The sequence below is a fragment of the Esox lucius genome, chromosome 6 (assembly GCF_011004845.1).
Source record: "Esox lucius isolate fEsoLuc1 chromosome 6, fEsoLuc1.pri, whole genome shotgun sequence".
In the NCBI taxonomy this organism is placed as follows: domain Eukaryota; kingdom Metazoa; phylum Chordata; class Actinopteri; order Esociformes; family Esocidae; genus Esox; species Esox lucius.
The window spans coordinates 18,317,469-18,341,844 of record NC_047574.1 but is presented as its reverse complement, the minus strand read 5'-3'; the positions used below and the strand labels follow the sequence as shown (position 1 = coordinate 18,341,844).

Below are 24,376 nucleotides of genomic sequence, written 5' to 3'. Positions count from 1 at the left end.
CATATTACTCAGATGATACTCAGGGTTTTTAAACTCACTCCAAAGAACAGGAATGTTCAGCAATGAGGTCTAAACATTCGCTTGAAACAAATGTATACCCTGTGTTTTTAAGGCCACTCTCTTCATATAAAAATGTACAAAGTATTACAGAGTAATAGACAATAGGTAGTGCATGAACTGCTACTGCATGTTAAAACCTTCTCAGAATTTGTGTAATGGCACCCCCTTCTGTTACCCAAGTGGAATATATGACAAATAATCTGTCCGGTTCTAATAATTTACAAAGAAAACTGCTAAAAATACTGAATATATATATATTTTATTCGAAAGCTTTCCAGATATAATCCTCTGTCATATTCATCATAGCTTACAAACATCTGATATACACCACAAAATACATTAATTGGATTGTTGATTCACAAAGTAAACATACAATTACATCAACTGTCAGTATTTGTCATTGATTAGCATGGACTAATTTCTCTCCCTTAAACATTTAAATTATTTTGATATATATTCAAAGCACAATCTGACTTTTCCTTCCACTTCCCAACTAAGTTGAGTATGTTCACCTCAAATCAAAGTATGGCTCTTACTGTGCAGCAAATGTCAGTAGACCTCTGAAATGATTGAAAACACCAAAAGTATGATACTAATACACATGTGGAACAGTGAAATGATCTGGTTTTGTAGCCTAACATGAATAACCAACATTGAAGCAGTTTGGACCAAAGTAGTACATTTACTACCAGTACATGCAGTGGTTAAAACCATTCATCTTGGAGCAATTAAGAAAAACTATATAATACTTCAAAAACAAAAAATCTAAAGGAATATGAGATCTGGTTTGTAAAAATGTTGGTGCAAAAACACAAGTGCACCTTCTATTTGCATTTGCTCCATATCCAGCCAAGTGTAGTGATGCATTCGTAAACAAGCATGAGGTGGATAATAACCAGCTGTGAAGCCTCAATATATTTTGATGCATTCACTGATTTGATAGGTGCATGTCTAACAAGCTGTGTCAACTGCAATTCATGTTTGTTTTTTTTTTTTTATCAAAACAGACTGTTTAAATATTGGTTGTAGCGTTTCATTTTTACAGAGGTCATTTCCTGAAGCTGGAGAATTAAACTATGACTAAAGTATGACTGACTGGAACCCACTAGTAGTTACCATTTGAAAGGCTGCTCAAGTTGATTTCTCAGTTGTATGTGTTAAATTCACATGTCACATTTGGTTAGGAAAGCGCTACAGGGAAGTTGTTTGGCTCACTGGGTGGGTGGAAACATTAAAAAGAAAAACTAGGCCTCAATCAAAACATAGGCTGAAAATAATATTAACAAAAAAAGAAAATGAAAACACTCCTTGAGAAATTGGAGGTGTATTTCTAGGATTTTCCATTTCAAGTCCAAATATCATACTTTCATAAACATTAACATATTGACTTAAATGACCATCATTCAGGACAAATTACATTTCTTTTGTAGTTTGGCCTAACAATGCCAACCCTTCTAGCTTCTCCTAAGAGAGAAATGGCTGGATAAAAAGAGCCATTGGGCATTATCACCCAACTACTCTCCTGTTACAGCAATATTATGTGGGTTGAATCAAGAAGTCTAGAGACATTTCTGTCATTCACATTCATATTTCTAAACTTTCCAGACTGTCAATGAGATTAGCAGTTTGTTACATTGGTACATGTTACCCTTGTGAACCTCAATGTACAATGATCAATAAAGAGATGGTCATCTACCACTTAAAGATACCACAACTAAGGTGACGCTGTGTGTGGACAACAACCGCTGCTGCTTCCTTTCTTAAGCTGAGGCTAAACCTAATTTGTCTTTAAGACATTCACTGGTAGTCCCTTGAATCATAGATTTATCAGTAAGACATTCTCGCAGGGTACATTCAGCAACAGAGTTCTATTGGCCACATCGACATCAGCCTCTAAGACACAATATGTGGGTCTTTAGACTACTATTTGACAAGAGACGGGATCCAAATCTCTTAAGATGTGTAGGTATGCTGCACAACTTTAGTCCAGTTTAGTCCTTCAGGGCCTTTATTAAGTTAGCAACTAAAGTTGATGTTTCATAAAATATGGTTAGCAAACCAAAGAGCTCTACAGTCAAAAATACATGCTACTAGGACTTCATAAATCCTCTGGGACTGAGGTTATGCACCCCTGTCCTGCACAGACATCTCAGCAAAAAGGGGACACTACCTCCTGATGTTAGGATGATGACCGAACAAGAAAATAAATGTCCAAAAACCTAACAGTCATTTAACTGCTATAAAAACACTGACTTTGGAAAACAAGAAAGAAATACTGTAATAGACAGGATACTTCACATGTCACCATTTCTTGTTTGGGGAAGACCAATTGTCATATACTGTAAGGCTGGCGTTATTATTGTTACATTCATGCGACAGGACATGAAAGATAATTAGAAACCTTGTGGACAGACAGACACACAAGGCAGAGGAACACAGACACATTATACAATCAAGCGAAAGAAGGCACTAGAAAAACTACCACATTAGACTCTTCTGCTTTCAGTGTTCCATCTTGAAAAAGGTAGAAATCTAAAAATATTGTTATGGACATCATTTGTTTTTAAAAATAATGTAGATTAAAGTTAGAAAATTATTTTTTCACCATTGCCATGTTGCAGTTTTACAAAACAAAAACATTTGTAAAAAATGAAAACTTTGCATCTAAAAGTCTCAGACTGTGTATGGCATTTTTCTAGTAAAAGAATAATGTCTGTGACATAATTTGAACTCTGTAGACCTTATAGGAACAGTATGCTAAGAAAACAAATTTAACTCGCTTGTCAGATATAGTCAAAACAAACCAAAATTCTTGAAATATATTGAAATTATAGCCAAATTTGCCGCAGACAAAGCAGCAATTACAGTGTCCAAAGAAAAAGAAATTATGAAATAAGTGTTCTACATTTTCAAGGAAAAGTAAAACAGACAGTGGTCACAGTGCTAGTCAGTTGGACTTCAGAACCATACACATGAAGGGAGAAGCAATGTCTTGGCAAAACAACACCTCCTTCCTCTTCAGGAAGTCTATCCCCTCAGCTCCCACCCGTCATAGGACCTGGGTCACTGGGTGTCCAGTCTGCTGTACTTCACACCTCGGATCCACGGTGACAATCGCAACGGCCATGGTAGCTGATAATTCCGGGGGACAATACCCTTGACATTCTCCTCAAAGTATTGAAACAGTCCATACCACCAGACTCTGGAGAACGGGTTGCTTTGAGACGTCTCTTTCAGTGCCTGAATGAAAATGCAACAGGAAAAAAAAATCAGTCAACACAACTTCTCAGCATAAGCCAGGCGAGATAATTGAGATGGATGGGCTAGCTCCCCACCTGCTGGTTAGCCAGGGTGTGGTACCACCAGAAGAGGCGTGTTGTGATGAAGTAGGCTACCACCACATCCACAGTATAGTGGTCATGGGCCAGCAGTATGCAGAAGATGCCGACTGCACTCAAAGTCCAGCAGAACCAGTGGTACCACCAAAACCTCTTAGGGGAATCTGACGGTGCAATGAATGGAATATAAGGAGATAGTTATTATGCAAATGCATCATATTGTTAATTACCAAAATAATAATTATCATTGAAACAAACTGTAGGACAGGGATGTCAAACATGTCAGGATCCTGACATGAGGGCCATAATTCATAGTACATTAATCAATAAATCAATCAAATGTATTTATAAAGCCCTTTTTACAACAGCAGTTGTCACAAAGTGCTTTTACAGAAACTGTAAAAACTGTGATATAATGATAAAGGACCACTGTATATGTTTCCTGCCTGCGTCCCGCTTGCCAATAACAACCAAAATAAAAGCTAGGGAGCATGGCAAATTTCCCAAACTATTTTGGGACATTGAGGCAACATTTGTTTGCTAGCCCATACTAGTCTTTCAATCCACACTTCCACATTAATCCACAAGATGGCACTGCAGCATAAACAGTAATCAGGATAGTTCAATAACATCACGCGACCACTGCTCACTGAAAACAAATGCATAAGAAAATCAGCTTATCTCTCTATTGCTTATGCAAACTGTTGCGGCAATTCCAAAACCTTTGTACTGAGCAGTGATAAACCGCTAACTGGCTGTCTTAGATTGTGAAAAAGAAGAAAGCAGAGAAAAGGTCGGCGAGTGAAGAGCTATTCAATTGATTGCGTCATAAAGATGTAGTTAAACTCTCTGATACAGAGAGGCTAGCGTTAGCATGGCTGGGTGCATGTAATACTTACACTCTTTGATAAAAAGGTAGGTTAGCGTTAGCATGACAGTATGACCACTGTACAAGTAGTCTCCACACATGGTGTGGGATCCGGTGATCGAGAGGCCACCGCCAGCGATCATCTTCATGATCCTCCTCATCTGAGCTTCCCAGTCTCCAAACAGCTATAACAACATACACATTGTGTGAATAATATTTGACGTGTCAATCATAAAAAAATGCCTAGTAAACTATTCACATGTCCATGTGCTCTCCAATAATACGCTTTATGTTTGCAATATGCAAAAAATGGGTCTTGTGGTGGTACCCGGTTAAATCAGGTGGTGTGTCCTAGCAAACACAACACACACACAATGGTGTGCATACACACGCACACAGGAGGTATATGCCAAAAAGGGTAGCTTATGATTATTAAGAAAGGTTAATAAAAAACAGGTTTATAGTACATAGAAAAGCCTGCATCTGTTGCTGGAAGGTGGGAAAAGGGGGCAGAGAAGATAGAACGGGGGGTGGGGGTGGAAACATTAAAACCGTACAGTACACATCCCTCCAACTGGCCTTCAGCAACAAAGAGAGTAGGAATTGTTTTTGTTAAGCAACAAAACCTTCCTTGTCACAAACCGCTACTGTAACAGACAACCACAATGGGTTCCAATTCTATAAGCTAACAACAAAGTGATTGTGGGTCTTCCTGCAAGAAAACGACGATAAATTAAAAACAGCCTAGAATGGTGAACAATTAACACTAAACTGCTGGGAAATGTTGACGGGAAGAGTCCAGATCTGAATAACATCCATAACCTATAGCCACAGCTGAAAACAGCAGTTTGGTATGTACCCTAAAACAGTGCTTCCCAAATCTAGTCCTCAAGTACCCCAAAACAAAACACATTTTCATTATAGCCCCAGGCAAGTACTGCAGATTGAAATTAAGTTAAGCTTTTTAGGGCCGGTTTCACAGACACAGCCCTATTAGTCTAAGACTTAAACAACCAGCTCAATGGAGTGTTCTACTGAACTAGATTGTTTAGTCCTACACTAGGCTTAATCTGTCTGTGAAACTGGCCAATAGTTAGTTACTTAGAGTTACTACTAAAGTCATTATAAGGCTCTCATTGAGTTGAATTGTGTGTGAATGTCCAGGGCTATGACAAAAATGTGTGCTGTTGGGGGTACTTCAGGACCAGAGTTGGGAACTATTACCCTAAAACAATTAACATTTTGAACAGCCCGTTCCACAATAGTGGGCCAAAGTGCCAGTAGAAAGGTGCAACAAGCTCACTAAGGGCTAGAAAAACATATTGTTATCTTATTAACAAAACAAATATTATCTGCGATGTTGAAAATACAATAAGGTGTTTTAACATTTTAAAGAAATACTGAATATTATTTATGAAAACTACAAGGCTGACAACTTTTGGTCTATAATTGTATGCCAGACTATGTATGGGTTTGAATGCAGCCCGGCACACTTAATTCCCTTCCAATATCTTCAGTATAACCATTTTCAATGAAGCTAAAAAAAAATTTGAGAGAAAACTACAACTAATTACAAAATGCCTAAAGAGTCAAAATACTGAGTTGCAAAGTGCTATAGCATAGTGACATCACTGACAGAAATAGTCACAGCGAGGCACAGCGTGTATAAGCAAAAGGCATATTGTGTCTTGGATTTGGGAGGAGACAAACCTTTGGAGAACACTGGAAGTGCATCCCTGGAACAGGCAGAGTAGTGATGTACATTGTGACGCACCTATACAGGTAGAGGGTGCCCACAATGAAGAAAAAACGACGTCCAATAATTGATCTAGAAACAGAGATACAGGGTTACTGGATGGTTATCTTTGGTCACATTCCTGGCATACTTACAAGGCAGACATTCAATTGCATCAGAAAATGGCTGCATGCCACATCAATGACTGTACAGTAAACAGATTCCCATATTAACCAATGACTGATATGCTAAAAGGTGTGCTAGGACCTAGCAGACATTTGCAATATAGTATGTCTGGAATGCAGCCATACCCAGATTTGTTTTCTCAAATTTCGCAAAGGCTGCTCCAAGGGTCTACTCCAATAGCACATTTCTGTAGTCTTACCTGTACTTAAGCAGGATCCACTGCACCAACCACAGCCCCACTAGCAGCATGCCATTGATCTCGCAGATAGAGAAGGCCCACTCCACCCGGTCAAACAGATCAAAAAACTTATCAGGCAGCGGTGGGGTGTGCTCTTTGGCCGGCACCCTCTCATGGACCACAGAGATTATCACGGAGGTGGTGACGAAGCAGAAGACTGCGTAGACAAAGGCCACGCCGGTTTTTCCCCACTCCTGGGGGAAGCCAGAGCGTTCAACCACAGCCATGGGGATAGGGATTTGCACCATCTCCTTCCGGAAGCCATTGAGCCCCAGCGAGCCGTTGTGCTGGGGCTTGGCCGTGCCATTTGGCAGCCCTGCATTGCCATTGGCATGGCCATTCATGTGGTGCTCGATCCGTAGGGTCTCCAGCCGTTCCAAGAGCTGCCGCCCATTGTCGGAGGAGACCAGCGACAGCGGTGGCGTCAGGAAGTCGGCCTGTGTGAGTCGCAGAAGGGCAGAGCCGTCCATCTGCTGGAGGGAGTCGGTGTACTCCTGCATCCCCTCTTCGTTCAGCCAATGGGACACCTCCTCTGCCGACCACTGCCCCACCTTCTGCATTTTGGCCAATGGGGAAGGGGGGGTCAGAGGGGGCCTAGGACGGAGATGGAAGGGGTGCAGGAGATGTGGTAGTCTAAGGCGTATTGGGCGTTCCCCAGCTGTGGCCCATGGCGTTTCTGGAGCATTGAATGAGTACACTCGGAGGACCAACTCTCCTCCTTGGGTTAGTCTTCAAGGCTCACATGCAGCAGAGTATGGACGGTAACTAGTAGCAGTAGTTACAAGCTGCTTTAGCCCTCTTTGTGCTTCACCTCATTACTTGAGTGTGGTTCCCGTATTGCTCTTTTCTGGAAAAGTAGACAAAATAGAAAGAAAACATCACCTTTAGTATCAATCAATCAATAAAATGTTATCAAATGTATTTATGAAGCCATTTTTACATCAGCAATTGTCACAAGGTGCTTTTACAAAACACCTGGCCTTAAACCCGAAGGAGCAAACAAAATTGTTGAATTTTAGTACTACTGGTCGCTGAAATCAAAAATCAAAACTTTGAAATGAACACAAGCAATTATACACAGAACAAAATTATAAAATGCAACACTTGTTTTTGCCCCCATTTATCATGAGCTGAATTCAAAGATCTAAGACTCTATGCACACAAAAGGCCTATTTCTCTCAAATATTGTTCACAAATCTGTGTTAGTGAGCACTTCTTTGCCGAGATAATCCATCCACCTCACAGGTGTGTCATATCAAAATGCTGATAAGACGGCATGATTATTGCACAGGTGTGACTTTGGCTGGCCACAATAAAAGGCCACTAAAATGTGCAGTTTCACTGTATAGGGGGGTCCGGGGGGGGGTCAGAAAACCAGTCAGTATCTGGTGTGACCACCATTTGCCTCATGCAGTGCAACACATCTCCTTCGCATAGAGTTGATCAGGTTGCTGATTGTGGCCTGTGGAATGTTGGTCCACTCCTCTTCAATGGCTATGCGAAATATTTGAGAGAAATAGGCCTTTTGTGTTTATAGAGAAAGTCTTAGATCTTTGAGTTCAGCTCATGATAAATGGGGGCAAAAACAAAAAAAAGTGTTGCGTTTATAATTTTGTTTAGTGTAGTAGTTGTTTTCTTTAGGGATCTGTTAAAGGGGAACTATTAGATTTTTCCCCCCACATGGACACTAGGTGAATTGCAGCATCAATTAGGGTTCAAGACAAATTAATGTCATTATTTTTGCAAATTCATAACATATCCTATAGCAACAAAAAATATACCAATGAATCCAAGTATCGCAGATGTACACCACCTTTCAAAAGTTTGGGGTCACTTAATTTTTAATTTTTTTAAGGAAAGCATATTTGTCCTTTAAAATATCAAATTGATCGGAAATACAGTGTAGAATGACTGTTTATTTTCAATGAAATATCTACATAGGCATACAGAGGCCCATTATCAGCAACCATCACTCCTGTGTTCCAAAGTTTATTTTTTTAAAGGGATAATTGATCATTAGAAAACCATTTTTTGCTATTGTGTTACCATCACTGAAAACTGGGGTGCTGATTAAGGAAGCAATAAAACTGGCCTATAGACTATGCTCAGCATCAGCATTGTGGGTTTGATTACAGGCTCAAAATGGACAGAAACATCACTCTATTCTTGTTTTGAGAAATGAAGGCAATTCCAAGTGAGAAATTGCTAGGAAACTGAAGATCTCGTACAACGATGTGTACTACTCCTTTCACAGAGCAGCGCAAACTGGCACTAACCGGAATAGAAAAAGAAGTGTGAGGACCTGAGGCAACTGAGCAAGAGGATATACATTAGTGTCAAGTTTGAGAAACAGACGCCTCAGGTCTTCAACTGGTAGCTTCATTAAACAGTACCTGCAAAACACCAGTCTCAAAGTCAACAGTGACTCTGGAATGCTGGCCATCTAGGTAGAGTTCTCCCTCTTTCCAGGGTGTGTTCTTTTGCACATCGGTGCCCATTTTGTTTCTCACCAAACTGTCAGAAACTGGCTACAAGAGGGTGGCATAACTACATGCTCAATTGGCATTGGCCAGAAAACACCAGAATTGGCAGATGAGAGCAGGTTCACACTGAGAATGTGACAGACGTGAAAGAGTCTGTAGATGTCGGGGTGAATGTTATAGAAAAAATTGTAGATCAAATGATTGCTACACTAAAACCCCACTTCCAAAAAAGAATGCAATGATGTGCAAATAATTTATTATATATTATACCAAGACAACATTTCAAATGTTGAAACTGAGAAATGTTACTGTTTTTAGAAAAATACATGCCCATTTTGAATCTGATCCAAGCAACATGTTTCAAAAAAGTTTGCATACATGTTTACCACTGTGTTGCATCACCTCTTCTTTTCACAATACTCTAAGTGTTTGTGAACTGAGGGGACCAATTCCGGTAGTTCTGAAAGTGAAATGTATTCCCATTCTTGCTTGATATGGGATTTCAGCTGCTCAACAGTTGTATTTTTCATTTCATAATGCGCCAAATGTTTTCAATGGGAGACAGGTCTGGACTGCAAGCAGGCCAGTTTAGCATCCAGACTCTTAATACGGAGCCATGCTGTTGTAATACATGCAGAATGTGGTTTGGCATTGTCTTGCTGAAATAAATAAGGTCTTCCCAGAAAAAGACATCTGGATGGCAGCATATGTTGCTCCAAAAGCTGTATACATTGTTTGGCATTAATGGTGCCTTCACAGATGGTGCACTAGTGAACCCCCATACCATCATGGAGGCTGGCTTTTGAACTGTGCACTGATAACCAGTTGGATGGTCCCTCTACTCTTTAGCCCAGAGGATGGGGTGTCCATGATTCCCAAAAATAATCTCAAATGTTTTCCACATCGGTTCAGTTAATCTAAAATGAGCATGAGCCCAGAGATTGACTGGGATATGCCATGCAATATGGTGGATAATAATTAATCATATCATCGCTCTAAAAGCTTGAGCATTCACCATCATTTGTGCAGTTATTTTGGGTGGCAGGTATTCTTAACGTTACAGAACACTGGGCCAGTTACAACAATATAGCTGGATTTAATCCCACAGCCAACATGGTGAAAAATCTGCCCTGCCCTTGAGTAATTCGGTCAACCCAAATTGGTCCAGAAAGGCTATCGATAACATTTTACCTCTTGAGTTTGGCCCAAATCTCTTTGCGTGTCTCTAGGAGCCAAATAAGCAATTCATATACAAGGTAGTACTCTTTATTTAGTTCTGTATATATTAGAAAAATATACATATAATAGCACTAAAGGCACAAGGGGTTGTGGAATAATGCCAATATAAAGTACAATACTTAGACACAAGCCTTACTGAAACCCCTGAGATTCCACATTACTATTATAAACAGGTTATTAATGAAATTTGAACACTGCAGATTGAACCGAGCTGTACTGTAGGTACCAATGTATTTACCATTACATCTGCATTGGTCAAAGATATATATATATATATATTTTAAAGGAACGTTTCTTGTTATGCATATTATATTGGGTAATATTGGCACATTCAAACTAATTTCTGACAGGAAACTTCAACTCTGAAATGTGAAACAACTCAATTCACCAGGCCTTCTTGGTAAATAAACTACTTTATTCATCTACGAATGTTAGGTGAACAGAAAATGTAATGGCGATCAGATATTAATACAATGATAAAACGATTAAAATGTCGGTACAGTTCCATCTCACTCCAAAAGCGTCCTCTGCACTGTGAGGGAGGAAATTACACCCTGATGCATCAGAATATGTCTTACGTCCGGTGGCATACCAGGCTTCCTGTCTATCTGTGACTTAGGTCTCAGTTGACTCTCTGCCTAAATGAAGATCGAGTAAATGTCAACACACTGAATTCCAACAATCTTTCTCATAACATTTCTAATTCACTTTATTTTATTTATATAATTTTCTGTCTAGTTTAATCAAAGTTATACCTTCTACATTTCTACTAACTACCTCACATGATATCACTTACTTAATGAACAACAGAACATGTTTTATTGTGCTGATGTTTATTTGTATTTACTCTAATCTATAAAGTGCTATTGTGTTTGTAGAAGCAAACTACATAACCCTCCAAGGATATGCCTCCCCAGACTATCACTGACCCACCACCAAACCGGTTATACTGGATGATGTTTCAGGCAGCCTAACATTAACCACAGCATCTCCAGATTATTTCACATGCTCAGTGTGATCCTGCTCTCATCTGTGAAGAGAATAGGGTGCCAATGGCGGACCTGCCAATTCTGGTGTTCCCTGGCGAATGCCAATCGAACTGCATGGTGCTGGGCTATAAGCACAGGTCCCACTAGAGGACATTGCGCTCTCAAATCACCCTCATGGAGTCGGTTTCTGACAGTTTGGTCAGAAACATTCACACCAGTACCCCGCTGGAGGTCATTTTGTAGGGCTCTGGCAGTGCTTCTCCTGCGGCTGGGTTGATGCCCTTCTACGGACCTGTCCAGCTCTCCTCGTGTAACTGCCAGTCTCCTGTTATCTCCTCCGTGCTCTTGAGACAGTACTGGGAGACACAGAAAACCTTGCAACTGCACGTATGGATGGATGTGCCATCCTGGAGGGGCTGGAGTGTTTGTGCAACCTGAATGGGCTGCAGGTGCAGCCTCATGCTACCAAAAGTGACAAGGACACTAACAAAACGCAAACCTAGAGAATAATCAGTAAGGAAGGACAAGGAGATAGCAATTATCTGTAGTCAACACCTACAAAAGCATTCCCTTTTTGGGGGTTGTCTTGCCGTTGCCTCTCCAGTGCACCCGTATTTACTTTCATTTACACCAAAACAGTTGACATTGATTCACAATCGCTTATGCTTCCTAACTGGACAGATTGATATCCCTGATGTTGAAATGACTTGGTGTTGAACTGTGGTTACATGTTCCCTTAATTTTTTTGAGCAGTGGACTACCAGCATGCATCTTCAAGCCCCTTAATCTCTTGATTTTTTTAGATTCAGGCACTTGTACAACTGGCAAATGAGTGTGGATGGTTTTGTTCTAATGAAAAGGAAGATTGTGGTGTCCGTTGTGGTGTAAGAGTGCACTGCACTCCAAAATGTGATTTCCCCCAAAAAATTATTATATTATTTTTCACACTATAAAAGGTCAACATAACCCTGATGAGAATGCCCTGCTTGTGCAAGAGTTATTAGCCAAACAGTTCTGTGTATGTAAATAGGAACACAGTTTACACATGGCCCCAGGATCAGACTAAGCATTTAAATAGGTAAATGTGGTAGGGTGACCAAGTATTAACCAGAAAAGGAATCAGCGATTAGAAGGGATGAATGTTGTCGTCCCTGGCTTGTTTCGAGACGCAGTTTCCGATGTTGCAGACTGTCTTTAACAATTACGCCATTTGAACAGCGGGAATGCAACTTTTACATCAGCCATTACATTTTTGCTGAAATGACATGGACAACAGAATATTTATTAACAGAACTAAAGTGTACTCTTGCGTACAGATTCCTGTCTATGGTCGTACATACAATAATAGTTAATAGCTACCCACTACGCTTGACTCAAATCACATAGACCTACATACTACAAGTATGTACTTTGCGGATGTTGGTGAAGTGCGTGCTGTTTTGTAAGCTCGTATGCCAGTATTGCGAACGACTGGTACATACTGTACCTCGTCAGAAAATTGCGTCTTGACATTAGATGATTTTGTCATGCATTAACATCAAGCCAAGTTTGAATATTTAGCGAGACACCATTAATCATTGTGTTAAACAGATTAACATTTCTAAAGGTTACTTCCACCACAAATAGCATATATATGATGGATTTTATATACTTACCAGTAGCGAGACTGAAGATTAACTTTACACTACAAAAGCTATTTAATTTCATGGCACAACAACGTTCGTTTTTCTTTCATTCGTGAATAACATCAATAAACTTTCAATATAGGTGACAACTCTGTCGTCAAGTGAAGATGAGAGAATCGTGGAAACCCATCTTTTACTGCGCAATGGGCTGTGATCTATATCACCCCAAAAAGCGTGCACGGATGCGTATGGGGATGTGCATGCCAAATATTTTTACAATTGATAATTCCTTGTCAAATAGTAGTCCCCACCCACTCGTGCCAAGAAGAGAGGTACTTTATATGTTCTGTAATATGTTATGCGATAAATTCAACATCTTATTTAAAAATGTAGTTAAGCTCAATAACGTTTTAGTATAAACAATTAAGCAAGATATATTTTTACTCAAGAGACATTTAGACTGAAAAATGCCAAAACGGCAGGAAATAACCTAATGCACAGGCCTGTCGAGTAGTTAGTGTTTTATCGGGATTTACTTCAAATTATTGTTACAAGCTTTTCCATTACTTACAATCGCAAAACTATAAACGTCGTCAGAAAACGTGCATTATCTTCCATTAATTTGCGCAGAGGTATGTATGAATTGCCTTAAATTAGCTAACGTCTTTCTAACATTAAAGTTCTGTCCATAACACCAAAATACAAAATGTATTAGACGATAGGCAGCTATTTTTTTACAGTCACTTAAAACTATACTTTCCAAACCAAACTACACTTAATATATAGACTAACAGAGTTACGTTACAGTCTGCATTAAATCAAATACCACCTATACCGACACGTTCAAGTGAATAAAAAAACATCCTTGGAAAAAGCTCAACTGGAATAAATTATATAAAATTAATTAACAAAAACCAAACAACATCTGGCTAGCGCATCCATAGACGTAAGATCTTAAAAATGTAAAGAATCATTAAGAAATGTCCATATAATTATGATAATTTATTCTTGTTTAGAAAAATGTGCATGTCGACGTACGTGCTCCGGGAGTAGAATAGCAGGCTGACTGACTACCAGGCCCGTAGGCGAGAAAACCCTTTCAGCCGGTAGAGACGCTGCCAGGTTGCACAGGTATGCTTTCGTTAGCTGTGATCATTTCCTGTACTTGGGCGTTAGCCAGATTTGTTTAGTCTGTGAGAAATAACCCGTCAACACTGTCGCCAAGTGAGTCAATCGGTAGTAGAGAGTTTTTGGTAGCTTTCAAAATGTTCATTCCCTTGTAGATATGTAGAATGCCATCCTTGTCGACATCGTGACAGTTCGACTTGTTCACACCCCTAAAGCGTACAGGTATGCTCATAAAAGTTTGCATACCCTAGTAGAAAGTGTGAAATTTTGGCATTGATTTTGAAAAAGTGACTGATATTCAAGGATAGTGATCAGATGAAACCATTTATTATCACATAGTTGTTTGTCTCCATTTCAAATCATGATTACAGAAATCACCCAAATGGCCCTGATCAAAAGTTTACATACCCTTGAATGTGTGGCCTTGTTACAGACAAGGTGACACACACAGGTGAAAATGGCAATTAAAGGTTAATTTCCCACATCCCTGGCTATTTAAAATTGCAATTAGTGTCTGTGTATAAATAGTCAATAAGTTTGTTAGCTTTCACGTGAATGCACTGAGCAGGCAAGATACTGAGTCATGGGGAGCAGAAAAGAACTGTCAAAAGACCTGCGTATCAAAGTAATGGAACTTTATACAGATAGAAAAGTATATAAAAAGATATCCAATGTTCAATCACTTAATAAGAAGTGGAAAAATCTGGGATCTCTTGATACCAAGCCAAGGTCAGGTAGACCAAGAAAGATTTCAGACAAAACTGCCAGAAGAATTGTTTGGGATACCAAGAAAAACCCACAGGTAACCTCAGGAGAAATACAGGCTGCTCTGGAAAAAGACAGTGTGGTTGTTTCAAGGAGCACAATACAACAACACTTGAACAAAAATAAGCAGCATGGTCAAGTTGCCAGAAAGAAGCCTATACTGCGCCAATGCCACAAAAAACACCTTGACACACCTCACAGCATCTGGCACACTAATTTGGAGTGACAACCATTTGGGTCACAACCATAAGCGCTATGTTTGGAGAGAGGAAAACAAGGCCTATAGTGAACATAATACCATCCCCACTGTGAAGCATGGTGGTGGCTCACTGATGTTTTGGGGGTGTGTGAGCTCTAAAGACATGGGGAATCTTGTGAAAATGTATGGCAAGATGAATGCAGCATGTTATTAGAAATTGGAGGAAGTTTCTTCATTAGCCTAATTGTGGAGAATGGTCAATAGGTTTTGCCAGGAGACTCAAAAGACCCCAATTTTTTTTTAAACAGAGCAAAAAGGAAACCGTAACAAAACGCACATCTACACGAGAAATGACTTCTCCTCTTTCCAGCACTGTAATGTAGAATGCATCAGTGTCGCTTGCTAATTGGCTGTTAAGCATGTTTGACATACGCAGGAGCAGGTTTGTAGCCCGCATTTCCACCACTAGAAGTCAGAGCCTGCACAAACTAAGCTGTCTTTCACACAGCAGAACCTGTCAGACTCAAAAATCCTCTTAAATGAATAGGTAGGAGCATAAAATTCTGATGAGTGCACTGCTTATTGCAGAACCTCCTGCCAAAGAACACCAGAATTATGACTAAATATTCAACAAATCATGATTTAAAAATAACACAACTGTGTTCATTAAGAGAAAAATCTGAGCTGAATTTCAAAACTGCTATTACACTATCCCAACTTCCTGAGGTGAATTGAGGGTGCCAATGTTACATAGCTATTTCAACAGTGGCTGTCTGAACTGTATTATGAAAGCTGACCTCAAATGTCAGAGCTCTCAGGACAACTGAAACCCAAATATGACTGATTTTTTTTTTTTTTTTTTTTAATGGTCATTCAACTTGGGATTCCAACTTGAAAAGTAGACATTATCTGGCAATCTGACTATGTCTGACCCTTGTGAGAGGTGTTTATTTTTTTTTTGTGGAATACATTAAGGGAATTATTTTGCAAGCTACTCAAAGTGAGCTACCAACCACTTGGAAACATCTTGGAAACACTAAAAATTTGGGGGAATTGTAACCAATGCAGAGGAACAAAAGAGATTGCCAAGTACACCCTTTGTATATTGTATTTCCCTTATGTCTTAGCTTAAGGTGACTCAAACTAGACATAAATTGTGAAGTTTCAGTGAACTCGCTTATGTAATTTGAATGGCAATTGCATGTATATTGCTGCTGCTTTTTTACAGATACACAACTGTCCATGAACAATGAAGGCCATGTTTACTCAGAAAATGGTTTGAGGCACAAAAATGGATCATAACTCAAGTCATCAATGACATGTGGGCCTTTGTTTACCTAGTTACCTGGCAGCGAACACAAGGGTCATTGCAAAGAGCTTTCAGTCAAGGCGAGTTCAAGAAGAAAAACTCCATGCTCACTTAGCTGGTCTCCTATAATTAAAATACTTTAAACTTGCTTCATCACAAAACAATGCTCAAGAAGATTCCTGAGTATTTCATGCAGTTGTAATTCCAATTTAGACTTGGATTTGTTTATGGTTCTTTATAGCTGAAGTAAAATGAACTGTCATTTAATTCCTCCAACAATAGCAAAACATCAGGAATTGACACAGCTTTACAGTAAATGAAAAGCAACACATTTAACTTTCTGGAATGGCCAAATTGCCAAATCTAAACCTAACTGAGATTGTTAAGGATAGAAAAGGAAAATTGCTCCAGAGTGAGTCAGACTGACGTTGTCACATGGGGGCACTGGGATTACATTTCATTGAGATTACTTTCAGTATCAACATGGATGACAACTGTATGACTCTGGGCTGTCACCGTTGGAACCAGGCCCCAGGGGAATTGTTAGCATATTCACAGGGAGTGGATGTTTGCTTTGTGGCCAGTGGTTGCAAGTTTGACACAATCAAAAGGCAGGGGTGGGGTGATGGTTATATTTTTATATTGAATGTAGTAGCACTGGTGATATGTTGATTTTGAATGTAATGGTTATTGTTTTACAGATGAGTTGTATATGAACGTAATTCCTAGCATATTGATATTGTACAAAGTAATGCCATGTTTATACAACCATAACATTTGACAGAATCAAACTACAAAGTATACTCCAGAAACAACATTTCTTTAAAAATGGTAGCGCATCAGGAGTCTTCAAATGTATTTTTCAAGTAGCTAACAACGGTATGCCATAGTGCAAACATATACCAGATCATGGGAGGAGGCAGACATTTCTGGCTTTTTAAAAATGACTTGGCAAGAGCTCGAACACACCACACATTTCAGTCCAACGATACCCCTACATGCTGATATTTCTTCCCGTCCAGGTTTAAGTAATGGTGTGAAGGAGGAGAAAGGTAAGAACCTAAAAGCTGCATACCGTAATGCACGTCACACAGTTGAACCTTTTCTCCCAAACAAGTAGGCTGTTTCAGGGATGTAAAGAAGACATTCTGACTTGCAAATTGTGAACAAATCCTCAGAAAATATCCATATTCTGCACTGAGGCTGACAATAAGCCAATGTAGCTTGCTGACACATTTTGTTAGCAGGTTGTTAAAGCGTCACACTCATTACCCCAGGTTCCAAAGTTCCTGGTCTGACAAATGTAATTACATGTCCAATAGGCACCTGTGGCATAGGACTTACCTATATCATGCCTGTGAGTTCTCTTCACCCTTCAAATGGTGTAATCACAAACACATGGCTGAGAGAAAGAGAAACAGATCTGAATTTGTTTCACCGTCCCTTTATTCCATTTCTCAGTCTCTCCTCTTTCTACCTTCGTGGTCTCGGTTTCATTCTCTTCCTTTTTGTCCGGATTAGCATTAGTCCCTGGAGATAACTCCACCCATTCTGAGCTAGCAGCTCAACAATACGTTAGGACAAAACTCATTCATCCTTTATCTTTAAAGTGAAACCATGAATAGCATTAGTACATTCCACATTTTTCAAAAAAACAAATGATCAAATGGTGATAAGAAACATGAAACCTCAGAAGTGCGAAGTATATAGAGTACCAGTAGCAGGCTACACATTGTAGAAAACACACTCAACAGGCTCAGGGGGATTTTAAAACAGGTCAGCTCCTGTTCTAGAACTAATTGTCTTAATGTCTCACTTAATTAAGCCAGTCTGATCAACATAACCCAATGCCATGAGAAAGGAAAGCATGTCAACTGTTCCTTAGGAATACCCTATCTGAACCTGAACCAATAAGAAAATGATGGTACTCTTCCATTATGGAACTCTATCTTTTGAGAAGGATGTTGTTTAACCAGTGTGATCACTATTGTCTAATCTCACCTTTATCACTTACGCCACCTGGCCTTCAAACCCAGGTAGTAATGCAAATATTTAACAAACATCCATGACCAGTAATATCTGTGTAAAATTTACAGAAAGCCACTGCTGTTGAACACAACTGTATCCTACACCAGGCTACAGCTTTTTGGTGTTGTAATATTTGCTACATAACCACTGACCCAAAACAATGACAAAATGGTGTAGTCTAAGACTTTACACATATCAACATGTTACACAATTAAGTGGTCAGTTGTGACAGTAGGTTAATCCAAATATAATCACAATGTAGGAAGTAGTTTTAGGCAAGCCATTCAGGCACTTTTAGGTTTGGGGCTTGCTTGTGTTTGACTATCTAAACAGCAACATGAATAGACTTATCGTTTTTGCTAAATATTGATTGAGGCAGAGATTCTTTTTAAAATTAAAACAAACTTACTCACTGTAAAACTTAGGGATGGGTACCAAATTTCACTCCCTTATAAGTACCAGCTGAATCTTGTTGGAACTGATTACTACCAAAAGGGGAACGGATGACGTTAAATATTAAACAAGTACTGTGTGCTTCAAGATAACCCACTTTTTAACTCTTAATTTGATGGGGCAGGTTATTGTTATTTTTAAGCAGATAGACACAGTTAAGAACATGAAACGGCTACCAAGAGCACACACTGTGGAAGCGCCACTCCAAGTCATTTTCAATGAATATGTAACGTTGATGAGCAATTTGTGCAGCAGGATGCTGAGCTGCACGATTCAGGATTGGGAAGCAGTTTAGACAAAATCATGATTTCCCTCAGCGATAACAAATGTTTTGCTGGAATCTCAAAACACCCTTCAGCATTTCCAGGCAAACAAATGTTCAATCCCATATCAACATGTAGCTGGCCCTTCAGAGCTACACTACCCTTACGAGATCTTCAGCTTCTTGGCAATTTCTAGCATGGAATAGCCTTCATTTCTCAGAACAAGAATAGACTGACGACTTTCAGAAGAAACTTTGTTTCTGGTCATTTTGAGCCTGTAAACAAACTCACTATCGCTGATGCTGAAGATACTGCACTAGTCTGAATGCCAGTTTGATTCTTCTTTAATCAGTACAACAGTTTGCAGCTGTGCTAACATTGTAGCAAAAGGGTTTCCTAATGATCAATTACCCTTTTGAAACGATAAACTTGGATTAGCAAACACAACGTGACATTGGAACACAGGAGTGATAGTTGCTGATAATGGGCCTCTGTAGATATTGAAAACAAATTAACATCTACACAAAATTTCTGATCAATTTCATGTTATTTTAAAATGGACCAAAAATTTGCTTTTCTTTCAAAAACAAGGAAATGTCTAAGCGACACATCTTTAGAATAAATTACAACAGAGGTCACTCCAACAGTGCATAGGACCGTGGGGCTTATTCCTGTGAAATGGGATTCACAGGAATACACTTAAACGCCATTAATCAAAAATCTGTTGCCCAGATTATATTTTACTTCAAAACTAACAAGGGTTGCTGCATTTGTATACTAGGTCTGTGAACGAATATTCTAAATTCGAATATATATATAGGAATAGTTTTAAAAAACGAATTTCGAAGGTGAAAATTAGTATTCGAATTTAAAAAAAAATGTGGTAAAAAACATTTGCAGTAGCAGTGGTTGTCTGGCTGCCTGCTTTGCGAGTGGGCGCGCTAGCGCGCCTGACGGGTACAGATCCATATGTCCGACACAACTGAAGCGTGGTGTCGCGACGTCATACAGCCATGGTTGATGCTCCACGCCCCTGACCAGCAGCTGATTGGATGGTCTGGCTACTCGAGAATTTCAACATTGTCATGGCGGCTCGTTGAGAATTCGATCTCATATTTTACAAAAATAGTTCACTGAAACGTGTTTCTGAAAACATTTTAAGCGAGAAATAGGCCATGCAGTTGCTGAATCTGTCTTCATTTCAGCTCAACAAAGTTAGTTTGAAAGATATTCGTCTACTTCTACTGGATACTCTACAACTGTGAAACTTCAATTCATGTTAATATTTGTTTCAATCACTGAATGAAGCCTGCTATATTTGGGACAATAGTCGCGACCTTATACTGCTTGCACAAAACTCTTGATCAGCATTCAAAATATGTTTATTGTTGTTCATTTTAAACCGTTATTGCGCAGAGAGCGTGAGGGCGAGAGAGAGAAAGTGCTTGAGCGAGCGAGCGTGAGGTCTGCGGTCTTGGTCATCATTTGATTCACTTGTTTTTGTGTAGGTAATACGTTGTCAAATATGTTTAAACTTAACTACTTGTATAGGTAGTCTGTCTCTTTGTAATAATTTGTCCTGTTATTGACATAATGCGCGTAATTGACAAAATGCGCAACCAGATGTTCGACTAGTTCGAATATTATGAGGGAATATTCGAGGTATTTTGACAGCCCTATTGTATACTATACAGAATAGTCACTGAAATCAACACACATTCACTCTGTCATACCATGAATGTGAACATATATTTACAAGAATACTTTCATGATGTGATTCCTTTTATATAAATGTGCACTACACAAATATCTTAATGTTCAAGACATCAAACACAAGCGAACATGCTGACAAATTAACACACTTCTATACAATTTGTGGAGATTGTAACGTAGAAATAACATTTTGGGCCAACAAGCCCTCCCTTTGGAGCAGCTGAGGTGACTGGCGTCAATTTCAGGCTTGTAGATGCATCATGGGCTTTACCATATGAGGGCCAGAGCCTGCTGGTTTTCTGTTCTACCTCATTAATTGCACACACCACATGTTCCTGATTAGATGGTGGTGAGGAAAAACAAACTGGCTTCAGGGGCCAGAGATGAATACTCCTGCCCCAAATGCTTTTATAATTAAAGAACATTCGTTGAGTACAATGACCAGAGTTCATCCTTATGAAACCAAACCTCCCTGGTTCATTCCATGTCAACCTCTCTCTCCATGTATGTACAAAGTTTGGCAGTCCTTAAGGTTGCCATTGATTGTATATTTATAAAAGAAATGCCTGGCTGCATACACAGCCTGCTATATCCTCTTCCGATGCAGGTGTAAAAATAGTGTTTGCGGATTGCTTCACTCTCCCCAAGGTGAAGGAACATTTAGAGAAGCCCAATTGTAACTAATAGTAAATCAGGTCACTCTCTCGGCCTAAACGCACATGCTTTATTTTCATCTCTACCACTCGAAAACTGATTAGAAACCCCAAAATGTGTCCAATTCCGGATTGAACTGGACCATGGAGTGGCAATTTGCTAATCTAAGAATTGGAGATAAACAGCAATAATAATGCAGTGCAGTCAAAAAGCACTTGGTAGTTATGTTGTTTGAATCATTTAGAAATAACAGCATGATTTTATGTCATCATCCCATTTTAGGGTACCAAAGGTATTTGGACAATTGGCTTCAAAGCTGAATCTACACTTTGCATTTGAAGTCAGTTGCTGGTGTCTGACAAGACACCAGCTCACTCGATCCTCTTCCCACAGTCCTGCTTAAAGCCTCCATACCTGCTCTCTGCCCACACATCACAAGCATAGTCAACCTCTCCCTCACCAACGATATTGTCCCCCCCTGCTACAAAGCTGCTGCTGTCAACCCCATCCTAAAGAAACCTGCACTAGACAACATCATCCTTAAAAAATTCCACCCCATCTCCAATCTACCCTTCCTGGCAAAAAGTCTTGAAAGAATTGTTGCCTCACACCTCCAAGCCTACCTCCTAAAAAATAATCTATATGAGCCTCTTCAGTGTGGTTTCCGGCCAATCCATAGTACCGAAACTACACTCCTCAAAGTGGTCAATGACCTTCTCCTCTCTGCTGATGCCGGTTCCCTCCACATCCTGATTCTCCTCAAGTGCTGCCTTTGACACCGTTAACCACCAGATTCTGCTCACCAGGCTCGAGGGGCTGGGTGTTGAGGGAACTACACTTGGCTGGCTCAATTCCTATCTCACTAACCAAACCGTCATCTCACTCACCAAACCTTCATCTCACTCAAAGGCCTAAACTCTGACTCAGCTACAGTCACTCAAGGTGTCCCCCAGGGCTCAGTACTTGGTCCCCTACTCTTCATCATCTTCATCCTTCCCCTTGGTCAAATCCTCCGCCACTTCAACCTAAATTTTCACTGCTATGCTAATGACACACAAGTATATCTAGCCACCAAGTCTCTCACCAACCCACCTCTGACCCATACTGAATCCTGCCTGACTGCATGGATGAAGGACAAATTCCTCAAACCAAACAGTGACAAAACAGAACTACTCATTGGAACCAAATCCACCCTCATCAAAATTGGCACCTTCAATCTCAGCATCGATGACACCGTTGTTTCTCCATCCCCCCACGCACGTAACCTTGGCATCATTCTGTAGGGTTGCTCCTCGTCTCAGGAACTCTCTCCCCAAAACCATCCGTAACTCTGAGACTATCCCCATCTTCCACCAACGCCTCAAGACTCATCTGTTCAAAATCACCAACCCATAGCCTTGCCAAATCCCACACTCTCAATCTTTGTTGTTTTCTCATAGTATTTATTTTGTTTCTGTTTGTTTTCTTTTCTATGTCACTTTTTTACAGTCTTTGGGTCCCTGAAAAGCGCAATATAAATATAATGTATTATAATATTAATAATAATAATTATAATAATAATAATAATAATAATAATAATAATAAGGACAAAAGTGCCAATACAACTCAAAATCGCTATCATGATGCAGATCAATAAAAACAAATCATATACATAGAGAAAACAATCGGTGTGCCAATATCTACTGTTTGGTAAATAAAAGAAGTACTGAATTGCTAATTATCTACTACACCAGGGAAGAAAAGTACAGCAAAAGAATGCTCACTATAAGGGCACAACTTGGATAAAATATTGGATCGCGATTTCTGGGCAAATACTGCACCTTCAAGTATGAATTGCGATTTTCAAACACCTCGGTGTTACAGCGTAGAAATCCTAACTTCTAAAATGGGATCGAAGAAATTATAGCATAGGTAAACATAGCCTCTTCTATATGTCCAGTACAACTTACACAACCTTCCCCAAAGCAAAAAAACCAAACAGTAAACAGATCCTTAATCTCACACATTATAAACGCATGTGCAACGTTTGACCGTAGTCAAGTAGACAATGCCGCTTCAACCGTGGAGGAAATTGACCCATGCTGTTTACTTGTAATAATTGACCCCAATATTACAGACAGGTCAATGTGACTCCGGAATAGAGTGAAAATCCTGGGATAAATTGACCCTGACACCCCTTCGAATGTTAATCTCACAACCTAAAAAACATTTTTACTACCAATGTATATTGTTTCAAACATTATAAACAACTAATGTAAACCGTTATTGTATGTAGGGAATAACCACAAAACCTGAATGGTCGATACTGACTAATTTCGAAACTCGAATGGGCGCTTATTACTTTTTTTCTTACCCCTATTATCACACGTTCCAGCGTATGCGGACGTATGTCTACTCATATATTTCTGAATCTGTGTCAACTGTGCGTTCTGGGAATTGTGATATTCGAAATGTTTGTGAAAGAAGCTAAAAATAGCATGCTTGCTAAAAACAAATTGGCTTCCTTTAGCATAGGCCCAATTTAAATGTCAGTTTAGTCTACGAGTTTATTTGTCAGATCTTGTTTGGACTGATCGTTTGGGGCATTTGACAAAACTGACACCACTATTGACCACGCCATCCAGACAGATTAACAATCTCAGTTTAAATTTAGATTATAGAGGTGTTTCAATAGCACGACAATGAATAAAATCATAGCTACTTTACTTAGCTTGCTAGTCCATGTAAGGTCCAGTTACATAGCTAGCATGAGAAATAGCTAACCCGAATGCCCAACAACTGGCTTCATAGTTCAGTCAATGTTTTATCAATTGAAGTTGCTTGCCATCTACTTTAACTATGACACTTACCCCATAAAACATCACATTGGCTACTTGTAGCTACCGTAGAAGAATGCGGCGTCGTTTTAGGGCGTACATAGAGGGAACAAATATTTTTGCTTTTAAAATAAAAGTAATAAAGATTTCCTTAAATTCCGATCAGTAGACGACACACATCTAACACCGTTCGACGTAACGTATGATATGGTGTTGTTTTCATTAGGTTCACAACAGCTACACTAGTGGGAGTAGAAGGTTTTGACATATGTTGAGCTTGCCGCAAT

General features: G+C 39.5%; 1 protein-coding gene across 2 annotated transcripts; it reads right to left on the bottom strand.

Moving 5' to 3' along the window:
* Positions 1-303: 303 nt before the first annotated feature.
* Positions 304-24,376, bottom strand: LOC105010646 (phosphatidylcholine:ceramide cholinephosphotransferase 1). 2 transcript variants are annotated; one of them, XM_010870111.4, is made up of 6 exons: positions 24,123-24,376; positions 6,387-7,272; positions 5,977-6,094; positions 4,298-4,451; positions 3,396-3,562; positions 304-3,300 (listed from the first exon to the last, which is right to left on the bottom strand). In XM_010870111.4, exons 2-6 carry the CDS (start codon positions 6,983-6,985, stop codon positions 3,124-3,126), a joined length of 1,215 nt encoding a protein of 404 aa, XP_010868413.1. In that variant the 5' UTR covers positions 6,986-7,272; positions 24,123-24,376; the 3' UTR covers positions 304-3,123. The 2 variants fall into 2 exon arrangements, with proteins under 2 accessions (XP_010868413.1, XP_010868414.1); XM_010870112.4 differs by lacking the exon at positions 24,123-24,376 and adding an exon at positions 17,507-17,828.

Coding starts and splice junctions, on each gene's coding strand:
- LOC105010646 (XM_010870111.4), bottom strand. CDS start 6,985: ATGCAGAAGGTGGGGCAGTGGTCGGCAGAGGAGGTGTCCCATTGGCTG. Junction 6,095..6,386: donor TGGATCCTGCTTAAGTACAG/GTAAGACTACAG, acceptor CTCTGTTTCTAG/ATCAATTATTGGACGTCGTT. Junction 4,452..5,976: donor ACTTCCAGTGTTCTCCAAAG/GTTTGTCTCCTC, acceptor ATGTTGTTATAG/CTGTTTGGAGACTGGGAAGC.